The following is a 19,221-nucleotide window of genomic DNA, read 5'->3' as shown; positions in this document are numbered from 1 at the left end:
CGAAAAGTTCCCAAAAGGTACTTCTCCTTCTCCAGTCTGATGAAACCAAAGGGAACTCCAGACCGCCTCCACTCTTGTTCTCAGAGAACACAGCAGTCAGAAGGATGGGTCACCACTGGTGACAGCCCACGTCTAGGAAATTCTACACTGATGAACCCATAAAGACAATGTTTGAAGAATATTTCTTACACATTTTATTGACTGAATCAATATGGAAACCTGCATGTTTGCTATACATGAAAACTTCCACACGCATGTATTTACCTCAAATTTTATAACTTCTTTGAAGGTTCTCTAGGATCCACTACGAGGTTCCTGTTTTTCCAACAAATTGAAATATTCAAGCCACTGCTGGTTTTGGGTGGGTTTTTTTGTTTGTTTTCCCTCTGCACAACCCCAGTTCCAGTGGAGCCATAAATGGCCAGGCCTGTTCTCAGATTCCTGGACCCATGCAATGCAAGTCTCCGGACTATTTTCCAGATAACTTTTATCTCTAGATTCTGCCTAAATCTACCCTGTTAATCTGCAGTTCACAGATGTAGAAAAAAAAGAGGATTTCTGAGGTCTAGCGAGCAGCTCTGTATCAACGCAAGGATAATACATAGCTCTGTGAAACTCATCCTCTCTACCCTCGCTACCAGGCAGACATTTTTAGGGAACTGTACTGCTACGACTTAGAGCCTCTGGGAATCATGAGAGATTGTTTGAAGTCTCCTGAAGGCTCAGAGCTGGTAGAGGTGCAGGGCTGGGGAAGATGTCATTAGGAGGATTGGGGGAGGGATGGTGGCAGAGTAACCCTTATTTTAGAGGCATTACTCCTAGTTTGTTAGGCGAGATTCAGGACCGAGATGCACGCTCGAGTTGGCAGGTGGCACGCCGCACAAACTGGGCTTCATTTAGAAGCACAGAGATTCCCTGGAGTTTTCACATCTTATTCATGACTAAGCAGGCCTGGCTCAGCACTTGATTTTTTTGAAGTGTTTTATACCAAGTTGCATGTTTACATATATTCCCAGATGCTAACATTATCTTTTGACCTTTTTAACATCAAGTTTGAAACCTTTACCCCTCCACGACTTAATCATACCATGGCTGGAGCATGTGATCATCCAGCAACTCCGTGACAAGACCACGACACGCTGAAAAGACAGCAGCCTAATTCTGTCGCCTCCTTCGTCCCCTCCCCGCGCCAGCCCTCGGCCGCCCCGCGGGGTTATCTGCCACAGGCGGCACCGAGGCGCTGCGGGCCCTTGGCGGAGGCCGGTCTCGGAGAGGGGGTTAACGGCCAGCCCCGCAGCCCAGACGGACGGTGCTCCCTTCCCGCCCGCCCCGCGGCTCCTCTGAGGGGGCTGCGCCCGCCGGGCGGTTTCCGTTGGGGCAGCCCGCGCCGCGCGTGCCCCCGTGCCTCCCCTCCCCTCCGCCCCGTCCCACTCACGTCGCGGCGCGCGCTCGCCTCCGCCCCGCGCCCGGCTACGGCGGCGCTCCGTCCGCCGGGAACGGGACCCCGCCCCCCGGCCAATCGCGTCCCATCTTCTTCGAGAAGGGCCGGGCTCGCCGGCCAATCGCAAGCCGCCGTGCTCCGCGGCGCCCGGCCACCCTAGCGACCGCCGACGCCGGCGGCCGTCGCCATGGGCACGGGGACGCCAGCCCCGGGCGAGGGGCCGCCCGCCCCGGGGAGGCGGCGAGCCGCCGCCGCCAGCACCCCGAGCCGCCGCTCCTCCCAGCGGCCCCCTCCCGTATTGCAGCGCGCAAGCTGTGGGGTCCGCTCACAGCACCCACCGCCCCCCCCCCCCCCGTCTGCACGTAAGGAAGAGAGAGCGCCACACTACCTGTAGTTCAGTAGATTTTTATTGCTTTTACCAACTTTCTGAAACATTACAAAAGATAATTTTATTCTAGCAGTACTTAAAACAACGAAGGCTGGATCTTTCACATTAAAGACAAGTCTGAGAGTTGTGTTTTCTGTATAAACTGAATATTGATTCTACGTTTGGAATAATGTTTTCATTTGCTTTGGGTTTTGTTATAAAGTAAGAAAACATCATTGTAATTAGAAAAGCAGTCATAAAAAATTCGAACCGTACAGTATGTAATCACATTTCAAATAATCAGTATTAGAATCAAAATTGTAGGTTCAGCTACAGATGCTGAACCCTGGAAGACACCTTTGCACAGGAGTATCAGCAACAATAGAAAGAAAAATACTACAAATGATGTGTCTTGTCAATAAAATCATTTAGAAAAGTATTGATTTTCAAACTCATTCATTATTCCAAATAAATGTCAACAGATACTAAATTCAATATGAAAGTGTCTTTAGATTAACTTCAATGCCAACTAAGAAGTCCTGTAAGTTTTCACTAAAAAGGTTACAAAATAAAATCGACTTAAAATTACTAAGCAATTTGCTTTCTTTATAGCACTACTTTTACGCTGACTCAAAGCTGTGCGCCTCTAGTCTTAAAATTTGCCGTAAAATAAATTACTGTTGGTATAAACGTATTTCACACGTTTGTACTGTACTTGATAATGAATTTGACCTAGATGAGTAATTAAAACATTACTAATCATATAAAGCAAAAAGAGAACTAAAAGCATTGTGGTGCTCATCTAACAGACTACATTTGTGAACTGAAAATCATGAACCATTTATCTTACGATTTACAGAACGTATGTACAAGACAACCCTTTAACACGGTGCAGGCTCCGCGACACGACACCTGTTCGTTACAGATGTATTTTACAGCCTGTCGCACCCGCCTTTGCAAAGGGCACAGACTAGGAAGCTACCGTATAAAGACAGAGATGCAGGTGAAGCAAATGGTGAAGTTATGGGAGAACTTTCATTAAATGTAGAAAAAATGGCCAAGACCTTTGGTTGAAAAACCTCCGCTAGGGCACCGAATTCCACCCTAACAGGTTTTATGATGACAAACTTGGCAATTTGGAACATTTCACTGAATAACCTTATGTTACAGCTGCAAAATTGATCTAGGAAGAAAGTATAATTAACTTGGGCATATGTAAACAGAATGAAAAGCATGTCACTGCAATACATATGAAAATACTAAGAATGAGTTTTGTAGAATATAATTTAAACATGAAACTGCATTTTAAGTGAAATATTTTAGATGATAATTTAAATGGAGTGGTCAAAATTAAGACCTACACTTTATGTAAACATTCATATTTATAAATAAATTAGAAAAAGAAAAGAAAAAAAAGAAGGGGAGGAAAAAAAAAAAAATAGGGACTTCCTGAGGTGGCTCTGCAGCCAGACACACAGTAGCACTAAGCTCCATTCCGGGAAACCAAGGCATCTAAAAAAAGTGCAGGGCTGTTTATTTTCCTTAACTGTTGGAATGGAAATACATTGGCGTAGTTTTTACAGGGCTTAACCCCTATGGAAAAAAAAAAATCAGTGCACCGCATTATCACCGCTCTTTTGCATCCGTTAAGGCAAAACGTGTATCTACATGCAGTAAACTACACCCTTAGCTGTTTAATACTATGTGTGATTTTAAAGCAGAGAAGGTGTAAAATGAGCAGCGAATCACTTAACCATAGATTATCAACGGGGTTTTATGCACTTAATACCAGTTCTTCTTCTATTCATATGGGGAAAAAAGTGCACGCATAACATGCTACTGACCAAGAACACTGGAACTAAAGGTCACTGTAAACTGTGTTGCAAGTCATGGTATTTCTGGCACCGATTAAAATATCTACACAATTAAAATTAAATAAATACTGTGACTGGACTTGTGGGTCTTTGGTTTTGTTTCCTTTCAACTTTACTAGAAAAATACCCACTTCCTGTAGTATTACCAAAACTTTACCCTTCTGAAGCAGAAACCAGATACAAGATGTGCAGCACCAGGGAACCCTGATTTCCGCCATTAAAGAGTTAAAAATCTAAGAGGCTCATAATAAGGGGGGGGCGGCGGCTTTGGAAATTGTTGTAGGACTGTGAACATGAAGTGTAAAATACTACTGGGAGGACTAGTACAGAAGTAATGTGTTGTGGATAACACTATGTAAACTGCCCAAAATAATCTTCCCTCTGATTCAGCAAGAGCTACTTAGTAGTCAACAACTGACATGCAGATGTGTTCTTTTCTTTTTTTTTTTTTTCTTAAATAATGCAGAAAGCTTCAGGAAACCATCTGCTATAGTTTCATTGCATCTCAGTTTGACTAGAGGGAAAACAGGGGTACTTTCTGAAAGAGCACATACTCAAGCTAAGGCACAAGCTACACTATTATCTAAGAATAAAGGAGCACGTATATAGGTCATTAAACAGTATTAGTCAAATCGGTAATACGGACCTCACTTGCTTTGCCACTGACCTGAGCCTTTGTTACGACAGTTTGGATAACATTATTCGTATTGCTGTACTCTATGATTTACTTTCTTTAAACTGCCTTCTCGGAATTCAGCCAAATGAAAAAAGAAAAAAAAAAAAGAAAAAAGAAAAATAAAAACATTATTTAATTACATTTAAAGGGCATGGTAACAGTCCATGTAACTTAAATGCTATTTTTAAATGTTTCTATTTATTCCCACTGATTGCTTTATTTTTGTAATATACAATTATCTTTTCTCCAAGTGACACTTGGCTGAAGAGCACCAAAATTCCACCTCAAGTGGTATTTTCAGATGAACTCTGCCCTCCTCCAGAATCAGCTCCTTTTGCAGTTGTTGAGAATTTTACCACACGGTCCATGGTAAAACTCCCAACTTTGCCAAAAGCAGAATTAAGCAAACGGCATCTTCTAATTTTAAATGAGCACAGATTCTAATTAAAGCCATTGTAATACATCCAGAAAGGGCTGGTGGCAATTCAGAATGCAGAGAGATTGTTTCAGAAATTAAAGCCAAAAAACTAAGGCGTAAGGCAAAAAAATATTAATAATGGAAACTGTGCAGGTAAGTGATCAAGATTTTCATTTATACATAAAATTTTCATTATTTCAAATACTATAATGCTAAACACTAGAACTTGAAAATGTACTGACTGCATCTTTATCAGTAAGCCCCAAAAAATCCCATTTACTTTAATAAATGAATAATTACTTTTTTAATTAATCTTACATGATAAAATTTTATACTAATTAAAATAAATAAAATGTTTAAAAATAAGTTGGTGTGCTATCATATATGCCCTTTACAATGGAGAGGATCAGAACTGTACACACAAATATCATGAGCAATTTGTAATCCATAAAATAATACTGATCATAAACCTATTACAGAATTAAACTACAGCTAATTTAATCAAATACACAGTAAATTTAAAAATTAATTAAGCAAGAAATATATTTGATGAGGACATGAAATACTCTAAAGTTTCAGTCTTAGAGCTGAGTAAATCAGACTCTGAAAGTCGATGGAAAAATATAAGTAAAAACAGGAACAAAGAATTCAAAAGCACTCGTGTGGTAAGTATGTGTAACTTCCTATAGACCAAATTGCTGTCTGTAAATCCAATTTATATTGTGTAAACATGGAGTGCCCAGAATGGCAAATCCTAACTTGGGACTGTAACTACAGTTACTGCACTTATACTGCTACTGGACAATAATGAAAAATCAAGAGTAAATTTAAAAAAAAAAAAAAAAGTAGCAGAACAGGGTATTTATATATATTTTAAGGATTAACTAACCACCTGACTTAGGGCTCTAGGCCACTCCTGTAAAATAGGAGAGACAGAATCCAGAACACACTAGCATGTAGTGGAGACACAAAACACAGTAGTTCTTGTCAACAGCACATTAATATTTGTTCTATGAAATCACAAAAAAAGTATACCCTGCAAAAACAAGCAGTAATTGCCTGCATGGAAAACAAACTTCTGTAGCGCACATTATAAACAGAGGTATTGCAAAATTTTAAGCAATGTGGACCAGTAATCATCAGCAAAAGCTGATTTAACTTTTATGCACATATTGATTATTGAAAATAATATGTATTCATTACAATCTTCCTATTTAAAAATGAAAATAAAATTTCCAATAAAATAAATAGCTGAAGTGTGATTACCACTCATCTTATTTGTAGGAAAATCTTCTCATTATGCAAGCATATCTACAGTGCCCTAAACAATGGCAGAATTAAATACATGTCACTCCTTAAATTGGAAGTCACACTTCAATGGTATAATATCCTGCAGTGATATATATACACACACAAATACACGCAATTCCCCTTGGTTCAGTTCTATAAAGATGTTTCAGCATCCACGTATTTCACAACAGGTGAATCTTCCACATTTATTTTCACACTTCCTGGTTTTTCAGGGCTGTTTGAAAGCAAAGAGGAAAATGTAAGGTTTGGTTCACTTTAGTAAAGGTTAACTTTCAAACATTTTATACTTAACAATGAACATTGAAAGTATTTATGTAAGGATACTTTCATGATGATGTATTTCTATTACATTCTAGTAATTGTTAAATACTATTCATAGGAACAATACAAGCTTAAAGAGAGAAATCCCCAAGATCTTATCTATAAATACCATTTCTAATCCCACTGCTTTTATTGATTCTATTGATTTGAAATTGTTTTGCAAAACATCTTTTTTTGGGGGAAAAAACCAAAACCAACCAACGAACCAAACAAACAACAACAAAAACAAAACCCACAAAACTGTCTAGTTAAAAATGCTCAAAAATATATAACAAGCAATATTATTAATGCTGCTTAATTATTGGGCAGGGAAACAATTTTGTTCACAATACAAGACTGGGAAAACACTTCAGTCTTTTCAAAATGGGGAACCACACTTGTAACAACAGTAGAGGACGGTTAGAAATCTGCATAAGTGTCCATTCAAGTGGAAGACCCTAAAGACAACAGGCTGGCTGGCACCTGGACAACTGACACTCTTAGGGACACAGCCACTGAACAGTGGCTTATCCAAGGACAGAAAGGAACGTCCCGGGGTAGTTACAGGACAGTAGAAGAGAAATTGGAACAGCATAAGAGGGAGGATTCTCTAGGCATGAATTTTAGAAGAGAGGACACATCTGTGGAGTTGCTCTTTAAGGAAAAAAAGTATTAGAAATTCACACAAAGAGAAACATTCTGGGATTCCTTAGAAAATATAAGTGTGCCTGGACTCTACAGAGTCTATAAAATATGAGAGATGGTGGAGGTAGAAAGAAAAAGCAATCTGGATCAGTTCAGGAAATACAAACAAATCTAACAAAATATTTTTTTTCAAAAAGGTAAGATTTTTAAGAAATAATGCCAACCCAAAAACATGTCATCTGGAATTCCAAGACATTGCTTGCTTCAAACTGCAACCTATTTGAAACCTATAAATCTGAAAATAGCAGTGCCTACAGAACCATTTTCAGCACAGCACTAAACATCTGTCCATGCTTTCAGATGAAGACTGTTACACAGAAAAACCTTAACAGAACTGACATGAAAAATTTACCGGGAATTACTTTTGCCTGAGCAGTGGTGACATCTCTCAATCTCTCCAGCACCCACTATACAAAAAAGGGTAGCAAATACCTCAAAACAGCAACCAATTAATTGAGTTAAGGCTCAAGGAGGTCCTGCCTTCTAACATTTTCCAGATTCATGCAATATCAGATTGCCTTTTGAAAGGGCTAGTTTCCGGCACCAGCTTTTTTTGTTTTCAATTTGTAGTTCTAGCAAGTTCCCTTCCAAGATGCAATTTTTACCATACTAATCTCAAGCAGGGCATGTTACGGAATCAAAGGGAAATGCCTTATAGCAAAATATAAAAAATAGATGGAATACTGAATATGACCTAAGTAGATGAAAAAACATTGCAAACCTGTCAGAAGCCTAATTCACTAGTGCTGCATATAATTCTATACTAATTTAACCTACTCAGGAAACAGGAGAGCACAAGATGGAGTTGTACTAACTTCTAACTGCCTGAAAACCGATTCTAAAAATTTTAGTTCTTCTGGAAAGAGAAATACAGGTCTGTATCTCTTCAAGCCTTATACACCCAATGACTATCAGATAACGTACCAGAAGCATCCACAAATTCTGTAACAGGTTTCTCAGAACTCAGCATGAAAGAAAATAAAAAATTAGAATACGAGGGTATACTGACACACACACTCTGTTATCTACCTAATGCCTCTGTTATCTATCTTCCTGGCAGTCTAGCTTGTGTGGCACGCAAGTTTTAGAAGATCTTTTAAAAATGTTTAAAACACTTATTTAAAAATGTTTAAACAATACAGGCTGAAGATTCACTGAAAATGGTGCCTGCACTAATGAGTCTCTTCAGCTCTTCCTATTATAATACCTCCAAGTTCTCTCCTTGTCTCCTTCTTCACCCTTGTTTGACCCACTGTCTGGGCAAAACAAAGTGTATTTCCATGCCTAGTTTGGAGCAATGCACGTGTTGGATAAACAGATAGTGTACAAGTGCTAGGTGGCCAGTCACTACTGCTGTTTCCATGATGCAAGCTAAACAGCAACCGATAGCTTGGACTATTATGTACGAATAATCCCTTCACCACCAACTCTTCCACCAAGATGTAATTTTACACAAAACCTGACAATATCCCATTTCTGAAACCTGTCTTCCTTTGACAGATTTGGCTGAATGGGATCAACCAAAAGAAGATGTATGTACAGACAGCAGGATTGCATAAGCTTAGTTTTCCAAGTCAACAGGCCAATTCTCCCCTCTTTCCTACATAAAAACTACTAAGCAATAGTTGCACTGTGATGGAACAGTCCACAGATACCAGTCCCTATAAATCACAAGCCTTTCAGGAAGTTGGGGGTATTCTATATGAATATTCAGGATTTGGTTTGTTCCCCTTGATAGATTCAGCCAGACGGGGAAAAAACTAGGATGGAATAGCAGAATGATTCATTGCATACAGACTTTCTTGTTTGATGGGAAGCTCACTGAGAAAGAGGCTCCTGGCCATCACAGAAGATGCATGTCAGCTTGCAGGAAATGTTCATAGCATCAAGGACTCCTAAGTGTCCAGCACTTCATTCAAGTATATTTCATATCCAGTGAAGATAGTATTTGAGCCATGTTTAATTTTTAGAGATTAAAAATGAGCTGGGGAAAAAAACAAATAAACCAACCAACCCACCCACCCACAAAAACAGGGGGCAGACCCTAGGGCAGCATAAAGCAACAACGAAAATGCTGGACTTACCTTTTATTCCCACTGGCATTTGTAATGTTCAGGATCAAACAATTCCCATGCTCATATACATTCTAGTAAAGCTTTTAGAAACCCTAAGCCCATCAGAGTAGCATACAATTGTATTAAGCAAATAAAGAGTAACTTTAAAATTGTAATAATACATTTAATAAAATAATGGAATTCCTTATAGAAATTGTTTAACTTCAGAGTAAAGGGCAAAAATTAAAGTTCGAATTCAAGTTCCTCAAAAGTAAAAAGTCAACGCAGATTTACAAACCACATATACTCATTTTTTTGAGATACATTTCAAGAAATACAAGTACAGCTATTAGCTGCTAAACACAAGACCATCGTTAGAAAATGCGTGAGTAATTATAGCTACCTCAGGTTAGCTCTGGTTACTTTGGCACTCTCAGTACTCATGGCAAGAACCTTCCACTGTGCAGTTTTGGCCATTTCGTCTGATATGTTTACAATTGAGGGATCAACACTAAAGAACAAACATACTTTCTGGTTAGTATTCAATACCTTGCAACAGCATTATACTTATTGTCACTCATCATTTACATCAGTTGTGCCTCCTTTCAATATTTACACAGCCACAAGTTGAGTTCATCTCTTACAAATATATTTCAACAAAATAATAATTTTTTCAACAAAAATTTGAAAATTTAACTCACTAGCGCTGCCTTGAACACATAGCATCTTAAAACAGTTTTTCACATAGATACCATTAAGACACTGAGAATATTTGAGAGATCTCTCATTTCTAAATTACCTGTAACTTCAGAAAGTTATTTTGCATGCTCAGAAAAAATGAAATTAATCACACTGTTCTGCTAAGGCTTTCATAAATCAGAATTATTTTAAATTGTTTCCAGGAAATAATCAAGGGCAGAAGAGCCGATGTTAATAAAATTTTGAAACTGGTACATCAGTTGAGATTTAAAACCAGTAAAAATCTAGAAGTCCCAATTATCTAGACAGATTTCAAGTTAATTTTTTTCCTGCAGAGCCTTACTAGACATTTTTTCAAGGTTTTTTTGCCACTACCCCCCCAAGTCCTGCAGAAATTAAGTTCACCCTCAGATAGCAAGCTTTCAAAACCTATTTCCCCCCTTTGCCTTCCACATGTTTGTATGTACAGCAGACTTAGGTGTTGTCTGTAGATACGTTTTCTGTGCTGTTCCATACTTAAGCTTCAGAATCTACCCCAGGGTATCTGTAAGAGTTCTTCAGAATGCACAGGAATCTTTCAAAGACATTTTTCCTCAGGAAACCCCACAAGATGCAAGACAGTAAAATATATAAACACACACGCCCATAGTTGATGAAATCCTAGTTCTACCATGAGAGCAATTAGCAACTCAAATGTTTTTTAAAAAAGCTTTAGCATTTAGCATTTTCATTTGAGTTGCTGAAGTCTGATTAAGCCTGCTCTTAGAGTAGACAATAGCACTCAGCAGGAGTATCTGTCTAATCCAAAAATCTGCCTGTTCCCAACTCAGATCAGGGTAGACCTGACACTACCCTAGATCCATAGGAAAGCCAATTTTTAACCTAGGAACCCTTAGTATTAGAGAGGCAAAAAAAGCTGGCAAGCTATTTATCTGTCGCATCTTCCGGGTGTGTTGAACAGTTGTAGAATACCTGACAACTCAGCTGAATACATCCCCAGTAAGGGAGATACATACTGGGACAAAACGCCTTCCAGTGCTGGAGGAACTTTCCATCAGTGAAATTCCAGCACTTCCTTTTCTGGAAGAGAACCAGTAATCCTCTCCTCACATTTACTTTCAGAAAATGACCTTTTAAAGTAAAAATGGCTGCCTCTAAAACGTTTTTTTTTATATCACAGAAATTATAGACTTTAGCCCTCAATTAAATAAACCATCAAAGAACTGCACACTTAGACTTCTTCTGAAAAATCCAAGTGGCTGGTAAACACACGGCTCAACTGATGCTATTAGTTGCTTAATACTTGGTATTTCATGCACAGTAACACACAAGTATTCCACGAAAACTGACCAAGGAAGCTTCTTCACCTTGAGTACAGCTGGTCGAAATTGAGTCATCTGATCTGTTCAAGATGGTCACGTAAATTTATAATTAAGATGCAGTTTTAAAGAACAATGCAACATAAAAATGCTACTATAAGCACCATGAGATATACCTTCATACTTCCTAATCATGGCTGAGTTACAAGCTTGGGAAAAAAAATTAATTCAACTCCTACATAACCAACTTAATATAAAGCAAATTACAGCACGTGATACAAAAACTCTTAAAAGACCAACATTTTATTATACCTGTATTTTAGGTTTTTTACAGGAAAATCCAAATTTGCTTCTCCATATGCAAGGTGTACACTTTCATTGTCCCCTGTCTGAAGCATTCTCTCTGCTTCCTGTAAATTCCAAGTAAAAAGTTTATAAAATTACTCATGCAGCAGAAATCAAAGTATCTCATGCTGACAGTTAGTTTTCATAGGGGTAAGGGGCATTTCCCCATAAGTACTCGAGTTGAATGCAGGAGGTATAGTTTAAGACCTTTTTTCTTAGAAGTGTTTTATCCAGGTAGGGGGATGGGGGAGTGGGGAAGGAGGGTGTTACAACTTTTGTAAGGAATTCAGCTAGCTGATGTACAGTTAAATAAGACTTTTATGGAGAAGTTATACAAGCTATATTACTATACGATTTGTAACTAGCAGTTGTTTTTAACTACAGCTCTGCAAACACACACAAGCAAAATGTCCCTGATATGAACAGTTTTGTGATTAATTTAAGCAGGGTAAAGATCCCTACTCCACTGTTTTTCTCTCCCATCCACACCCACCTTCTAACCTCATGAAAGACACAGAAAACATTTTGTGCTAAAAACTGCTTCCTTCCACTTTGCTTGCTAATTTTAATCACAATTAAGAGTCATAGTTCATAATAGCATCATTGAAACAGTGACTTTTCCTTAACTTAATTGCCAGTAATAGTTCCTCTAGCATTAAATCTCATTAGTAAAGAATTTCAAAATGTGTATTTGGTATATAAGGTCATATGCTCAGGCCACTTGAAATTCTTTTAAGTCTTAAGTATATTCTAGTAATTTACAACATGCTTAGTTTGATTGTTTTCACACTTACTGCTTTCTCTTTTTTCTTTTTGTCATCTTCTTTCTTCTTTTTACTTTCTGGCATAAGATCATCAAGCCAGCTAAGCTCTCTTTTGGTGAAACATAAATCCATGAGCTTGCGAATGAACACTAATGCCAGAACCTTAAGGGAACCAGAAATGGAATCATTTATATTAAACTATTTAAATGAACAAAAACGCGCACACACACACTTTCAGTATATTCAGAATCTTTAACTGAAGCCCTTTTTTGTAGTACTAGTTTTATCTTAACACAAAGTTAAATAATTTCCACTATCAATAGCTATTCACAACTGAATTGCTTATTTTCAGGAAATGAAAAGTCCTTGTGTTCACAAAAGTGAACAATTGTACTAAGGGTTCTTTTGTTTCTTTCCCACTCCCCTCTTTAAGGCAGCAAATATGTTCTGAAGGGATCCTGGATGATGCACGTACTCTTGGAAAATTATTAACTTGTAAAACAGGTAACTTACCATCATAGGGAAAACAACAGCAGCTGCAGAGGCTTTAATCACCCACAACAGAACTAGACAAGTGAGCTGAACAACTGTAAAGATATGGACCTTCCAGAGTGGCACATAACGTAGATAAATCAGGTCAGGTTGATGTTTCGCAGGCATTCCGAACAGTTTTATACGGTCAAAAAACTGCATTGAAAAATAAAATCATCCTTCAGTTAATTATTTTCTTTCCCTCCGGAAAGAAATAAACATTTTTAGGGGACTCCAGAAACGTAAGTTAATCCCAAATAAAATACTAATGAAGGGCACTGAATATTCAAGGGCGTGGGGCTGGGGGCTGTTTTGTTTTGTTGGGTTTTTTTCCCGCCTCTCATTACTACTACAAAATTTCAGAATATTTCAGAAAGTTCGTTGCTCAGCTACACTACTGAAAGAATAAATGCAAAAGAACTGAAGTGAAGGCACAACACGATAAGAACAAGTATCTGAACATGACACTCAGGAAAGTATCCTACATGCTATTCAGACAATATGGGCTAACTTTATTGTTGCTCACAAAGTAATGTGTTACAGTTTCATTTTTATTTAGTGTTAAACAAAAGCAAATTGCTCATTAAAATCAGACTTTACCTGAATGCCTTTTAATGAAGATACTCCCATGTAAAGAAAGACACCATACAAAACTGGCATTGGAATAAACTGGGGAGGAAAAAACACCCACACAGTCACTTGTGAAATCAACATGGCATAACATAGCAGTAAGTATTAGTGAAAGACATGGACCAAGTTATTTTTTTTACTTTATATTTTACTTAAGTGAAGTCTGTAAAAGCTGAGGCTCTTTATAAATACAGAGGAAATATATGCATCATTGAGCAGCAAAAAAATCTAGAGCTAACAAGGCTACCACCAGGATTAAAAAAGTAGTTCAGTCCTGACTGCCTATTCATTCAATTTTCTAGGTTGCAACCAAGATTTCTATTAATGCTAAGTATGCTGCTCTATGTTGCTATCCGATAGGAACTGTACTGAGACTATCAACTTCATGAAATTGCCATATGAAGTTTTGCTTTTGATCACGAATCTTGCATTTCTGGAGCAGATGAAACAAAAAACCCACCATACCTACTGAGCTATGAAAATCTGCTAATTATTCAGGGCTAAATTTTGCTCCAATAAGCAGATCAATTTAAAGCTTACTAAGATAATGAAGTTGTCCACCGATTTCAGTGGCACTTGCATCAAACCTCTGCAACCTACACAAAGCAAGCAAAGCTTTCTTTGCTCCTGAATTCATGAAACTCCTGAGTAAAGGACAACCAAGACACAATTCGAAATCTTAATAAAAACTGCTGCTATCAAGCCTGAACAAAAGCCTTTACTGAAACTTAAATAGTGTAGAATAAAACTATGCCTTAGGGATTCATTACTGTATATATATGTGTGTGTATGTATGGAAAAAAAAAAGCACTAGTGTCTTCACTGTAAGCTCTATAATTTGACATGCTAGTACTTCATTTATGTTAACTTCTACTGCATTAAATCAGTATAAATCCATACATGGAACAAAAGCACAGCGACCTACAGATGCAAAGCTTTGTTCTCCTTCCTTCTTTTGAACAGTAACAGCCATTCACATTGAAAAAGAAAAACATTTCATAAAAAGCAAATAGTAATAATTTCATTCCTATTACCGCTGGTTCCATAAAAAATAGAAGTCTTAGTTTCTAAGAATCAGCTGTTAAAATGTGGGGTAAACACCTCGCTTCAGCAATCAGCACCTTTATCTTTTGCTTTTGAGCAACAATAAATCTATTTCAATATTTTTGCTTCTGATTCTGATCATTTGCATTATACAGCTGAGCTCTTGCTAGCTTTTCAACCAGAGACTGTCAAATCTGAATTCTCATTTTTAATAACTGCTACTGCCTTATTGTTTTCAGACCTTTACATTCTTTAACACATACAAATGGTCAACTATTACGAATTTGTAATATGTAGCTCTAATTACTAAACTGTATCTGTGTGTTCATAGGTTTCTTTCTTCCCATTATCTAAACTTGAACAGCCATTAGAAGCTACCTTTCTGTGAAATGACTTGTGAGCTGTCTTTAAACAGACTTTTATAAAGTTATTTAAAGGTATTAGCAATTATGCAATTTATGCCATATTTGCTATTTTGGCAACAAAAAGACAGTTTTTTTCATTTCTCCTTTTAACTACTGGATTTGAAACAACAAAGCAGAAGTTGAACGAATTTTACTCAAATCTGAGCAAAAAGCCAACTGAACTGTTTGGTTTTCTTCCAATAAAGTCTTTGGAAGGGAACTACGGATATAATTAAGAAACAAAGTATAAACTGAGGCCACAATACTACCTGCAAAAATCTCTATTACACTGTGATGATGCATAAGATAATCTTGACACTTTAAACATCAAAGGAAGTTTAATAAGCTGAAGATAAGAATGAGAAGTGAACAGTGTTGCTTCTGATGATAACTTTTTAAACCAGATGTTTCTGTTTCTTCTGCTATATTATATTACTTCTGCTCAAGTAACTGTGTATCTTTATCACACTCCTTTTCTCTCTCCATTTAGGCACTCACATAAAAACTACAGAACTATTTTAGGTAACATGGACTTGAGAAACTCAAAAATAGCTGGCAAGAAAATCAGGTAACATGGACAAACGTTGCTTTCTTCACTATTTACTACATTTCTAGCTTGCTCAGATTTAGATTTCATTTTCTTTCATCTCCCCTCATCGCTTCTATTCAACTAACACCTGTTGTTAAAAAGGCAATTTAAGAATGAGTCCAGGCATATTTTACTTAACATAATAAAACTTCTTAGCATTATAAAATGCTAAATCACAATATCAAAATCAAAAGCACAAAGAAAATACAAGTATTTTGGAAAAACTGTCTTTTACCTTTAACACAGAGGTCATGAACACTGACAGCCCCATCAGGACAAAAATCATCAATCCTGTCACTCGCTGCTCCCGGATTCCCAAAAATTTTGGTTGCTCTCCTGGTGCTGAGCATTCAGATTCAACTTTCAGGCTATTAACATGACTTATAGATAAGACAGTTGCAGCAACAAACCATGGTAAGCCCATGATAGAACATATCCCCAACATAACACCAACCATGAGCAGATCAAGATGATAACCACAGCCTTTCTGTAAAATTAAGCAAACAAATCATTTGATAAACTTTCTATTTATATGATACCGTATTTATAACTTAGCTGGCAAATAACAGATAACTACAAAAGTTAGATACTTTGAGAGCGTCCACAAGATTATATTTGTTCTTTATTAGTCAATATATACATTTATTTAGTAGCTGTTGGTAATGCTTCACAGACTTGCAGAATTAATCTGATTTAAAATAAACTTGACTTACACAACACTAGAGTTTTGCAAAAATGACTTTTACCTTCAGCTTATGCTCTTTCCTGTTTATAATAACAGCTGTTATTTGTTGATCCATGAAAATGAGAATGGTACAGAGTAAAGCAGGAACAGCAGCGATCAAGAGTGTCCACCAAGGATTGCTTCCAAGAGGATCTATGAACCACCCTCGGTCTTTTCGGGTGGGCTGAAAAAAACAAACATCAACAATAAGAATTAAACGACTAAGATAAAATGCTAATTTTATTGATACAAACAGCTGCAACGAACAGATTAACACTCTCTTAAATATGTGTTTAATTTTTTTTCCAATGACTTTAACCAAAAGACTGATTTAGCTGTTACATGTGAATGTGACATTTATAGGGAAGAAATTAAAACAAATCCATTCCATTCCTTCATTTCTGCACATTTGCACAAAAGAATGCTTCCTTTTCAGTGATATTAGAATATAAAGCATAGTCTCTTCTGTCAGATGAGATATACATCCAAAACAGAAAAGGGAGATTACTTCATCAACTACATTTTAAGTAAAAAAGATAAATTTCTGTTTCTATACAATTCCGTTATTCTACTGTCTATGAAACTGCAAGCACTTAAAAAGTTAAGCTTTTTAAAAGGTTTTATTTCTTACTTCAAACTTCTCTGGAACGTGAAGCTTAGGAGAAGGTACTCCTACAAGATAGTCAATCAAAACCATGATAACTATGGTCAGAAATACTGCAAAGTCACTAATGGTAGAACGCACCTATAAAGAAAAGACTTGTGTTAACTCTTGCTTTTTCATCATTACAATTTGCATGTACAGAAAGTCAATTTTCTCCCCTATGAATAGTGAAGTCTATTTATATTATACTACACCACTGAACATTATATATATTTTCTCCTTTTATTTTAAAATATAAGCTGCCTACCAGCATAGCATGAAGTTGCAGAAGGTAAGTATTCTGTACAACAATTATCTCATTTAAAATGATCTACTGCAAGCAGCAAATTACTTAAAATAACTCCTTCCTCATCTTCCTGTCCTCTCAACCCTACTGGGAGGCTGGGCCATCACAGCTAGTCTCTTGTAGCTTAATTCAAAAACATCACTGAATTGTTCTGAAATTAATATTCATGCATTTGATGTTTTACTAGATAGGAGGGGGACAATTTGCAACAGATTCAGGTTATCAAAGGTGACTTTATTAAACATTAGGAACACATTGTAGGGATCAGCTGAGGTTTAGAGACGATCTAACCATTTTATTTTGGCTAACAGAAGTAAGGTGTGCAAATCAGTCCAAGGATAATCATTATATTAGGCTCTATTAGAAATAGTAATCCCCTGAGGAACCACTCAGAACCCTTCATAGGTCAGCAGTTTGGGGAAAGCAATCAATTGTTCTGTACAGCTAGGTGAGGAAAACAGCAGCAGTATTATCTCTCCAAATGATAGCTGGCGATACCCGTTAATATCGGGAGACAGACTGCTTAGGTCTTCTAATGTTTAGAACATCTTGTTGTAACTATAGGAAAGCAGAGAATAAGCACTGAATTTTCAGCAGCCAATTTATTTACTCCAATGTCTTAATTTTTGGAATTATTAGCTAATTTTCTGTTTTTAATTTCTTTTTCTGTCTTAAAAGAAATCTCTCAATAAAAAGTTCTGAAGCAAAATAAAAAAATTCAACTCTTAAGTTATACTAATGTATTTATCACAAGACAACAATAGCCTCTAACCAGAATTACCTTAGTTGGGAAATAGCGTTTGGTCTTGAATTGCTTAAGGAAAGAGGAAAGGAAAAACGTTGTAAAGAATAATATGACAGACCAGAAGAGAACATCTGGAATATATGGTCTGTGATGGCCACAAGCTGGTCCACGAAATGCACCATGAAGTTCTAAACATTCCTGCAAAGAGAAACTCCTTAAATTTCTATGTTTTATTCATTTAGTACATTCAATCTAACTTGTAGCCTTTCAATATAAAACACACCTGAGAACTTTCACAATCCCAAAAAAGGGGTTCTTTCCTTCATCATTACCTCATCCTGAAATGCCAAAAATGCGTGCTGTCTGTTCCAGAAGAGCCACAGTGTCCATCACTGATTATGTCTGGATACCAAAATGCTGGGAGGTGCCCAAGAAGAAACAACTTCTTTACATTCACCTCATTTCTATTCTATTTCTCAAAGCATCACAAGATTGAATGCATAAAGACTGAGGACTAAGCTCATGAAAAGCAGCCTATCCAACATCAACTTTCCAGCTGACAAACATTTAAAAAAAAAAAAAAAAAAAAAACCCCACCCACACCAAAAAAAGAGATCTTAGTTTCTCCCACCTCTTTATTCTTGACTTTGTTTTGTCCTGATACAGTTAAGGAAGAAACTCTTACAAAATGAGATTAACTCAACTGTAAGGAAAAAAATTTCTAGTAAAGTAGAAAAGCATCGTAAACAATGAATTTGAATAAAAAAAGAAAACAAAGTCAGATGATCCCTATCCAAAAGGCTCACTGAAACGCAAAGCAAAGAATTAAAGTAGACACACGGAGTACAGGGAAACAACAAGCCAATAAATCAAATAGTTGGAAGCAGCACTGCCACAACCTAGTCTTTAAACAGGTTAATTTACCGAAAATTTAACTCATGACAAAAACTCTCCCTGTTAACAATCTACTTTGATTATAAGCACCACCAAATTCTGGATCAGTTCTCTGGGAAGACTAAAGATGCTTAAGAGAATGAAAAGGTATATAAAATAAATAATATAAAAATAAATAAATAAAAAATAAATATAAAAACTAAGTTCAAGAGAAACTGCCATCCTAGGTGATTATGGGAGACTAGAAGCCATTGGTGGTACATAGAAAACACTACCGCTAAAACTCAAGTAAAGCACTGAGGTTTTTCATAGTATTTTTGCTGTGCAAAACACCTTCTACCTTCAGTGTGAACACCTAGGCTCACACACAAGGAGAGCCCATACACGGGTATCTACTGCCATTTTAGATAGCCTAAGATGGCCAAAGTAGGCACACG

The 19,221-nt window shown here is 37.0% G+C and overlaps 2 protein-coding genes across 5 annotated transcripts in view; both read right to left on the bottom strand.

The window, feature by feature from the left end:
* Nucleotides 1–1,470, bottom strand: part of NEK10 (NIMA related kinase 10) — a 123,679-nt gene extending 122,209 nt beyond the window's left edge. Inside the window, exon 1 of the mRNA XM_076331152.1 lies at nt 1,436–1,470. The gene's annotated coding sequence lies outside the window, so the exon portion shown is untranslated. The remainder of the gene's footprint in view (nt 1–1,435) is intronic.
* A 2,472-nt stretch (nt 1,471–3,942) lies between these two features.
* SLC4A7 (solute carrier family 4 member 7) overlaps nt 3,943–19,221 on the bottom strand; it is a 98,381-nt gene continuing 83,102 nt past the window's right edge. For 3 of the 4 annotated variants that reach the window (XM_076331151.1, XM_076331148.1, XM_076331149.1), the window contains 10 exons: nt 17,927–18,088; nt 16,827–16,940; nt 16,218–16,379; nt 15,707–15,958; nt 13,405–13,473; nt 12,787–12,960; nt 12,304–12,435; nt 11,477–11,574; nt 9,550–9,657; nt 3,943–6,301 (listed from right to left, as the gene is read on the bottom strand). In XM_076331151.1, the coding sequence (XP_076187266.1) occupies nt 6,220–6,301; nt 9,550–9,657; nt 11,477–11,574; nt 12,304–12,435; nt 12,787–12,960; nt 13,405–13,473; nt 15,707–15,958; nt 16,218–16,379; nt 16,827–16,940; nt 17,927–18,088 (1,353 nt within the window). In that variant the 3' untranslated portion in view covers nt 3,943–6,219. Of the gene's footprint in view, nt 6,302–9,549; nt 9,658–11,195; nt 11,248–11,476; nt 11,575–12,303; nt 12,436–12,786; nt 12,961–13,404; nt 13,474–15,706; nt 15,959–16,217; nt 16,380–16,826; nt 16,941–17,926; nt 18,089–19,221 lie in introns of all 4 variants that reach the window. The other variant, XM_076331150.1, reaches the window with a different exon arrangement.

Source organism: Aptenodytes patagonicus, chromosome 2, assembly GCF_965638725.1.
Source record: "Aptenodytes patagonicus chromosome 2, bAptPat1.pri.cur, whole genome shotgun sequence".
Taxonomy (NCBI): domain Eukaryota; kingdom Metazoa; phylum Chordata; class Aves; order Sphenisciformes; family Spheniscidae; genus Aptenodytes; species Aptenodytes patagonicus.
Note: the sequence above shows the minus strand (reverse complement) of the source record. Positions and strands in the feature narration are given on the sequence as shown.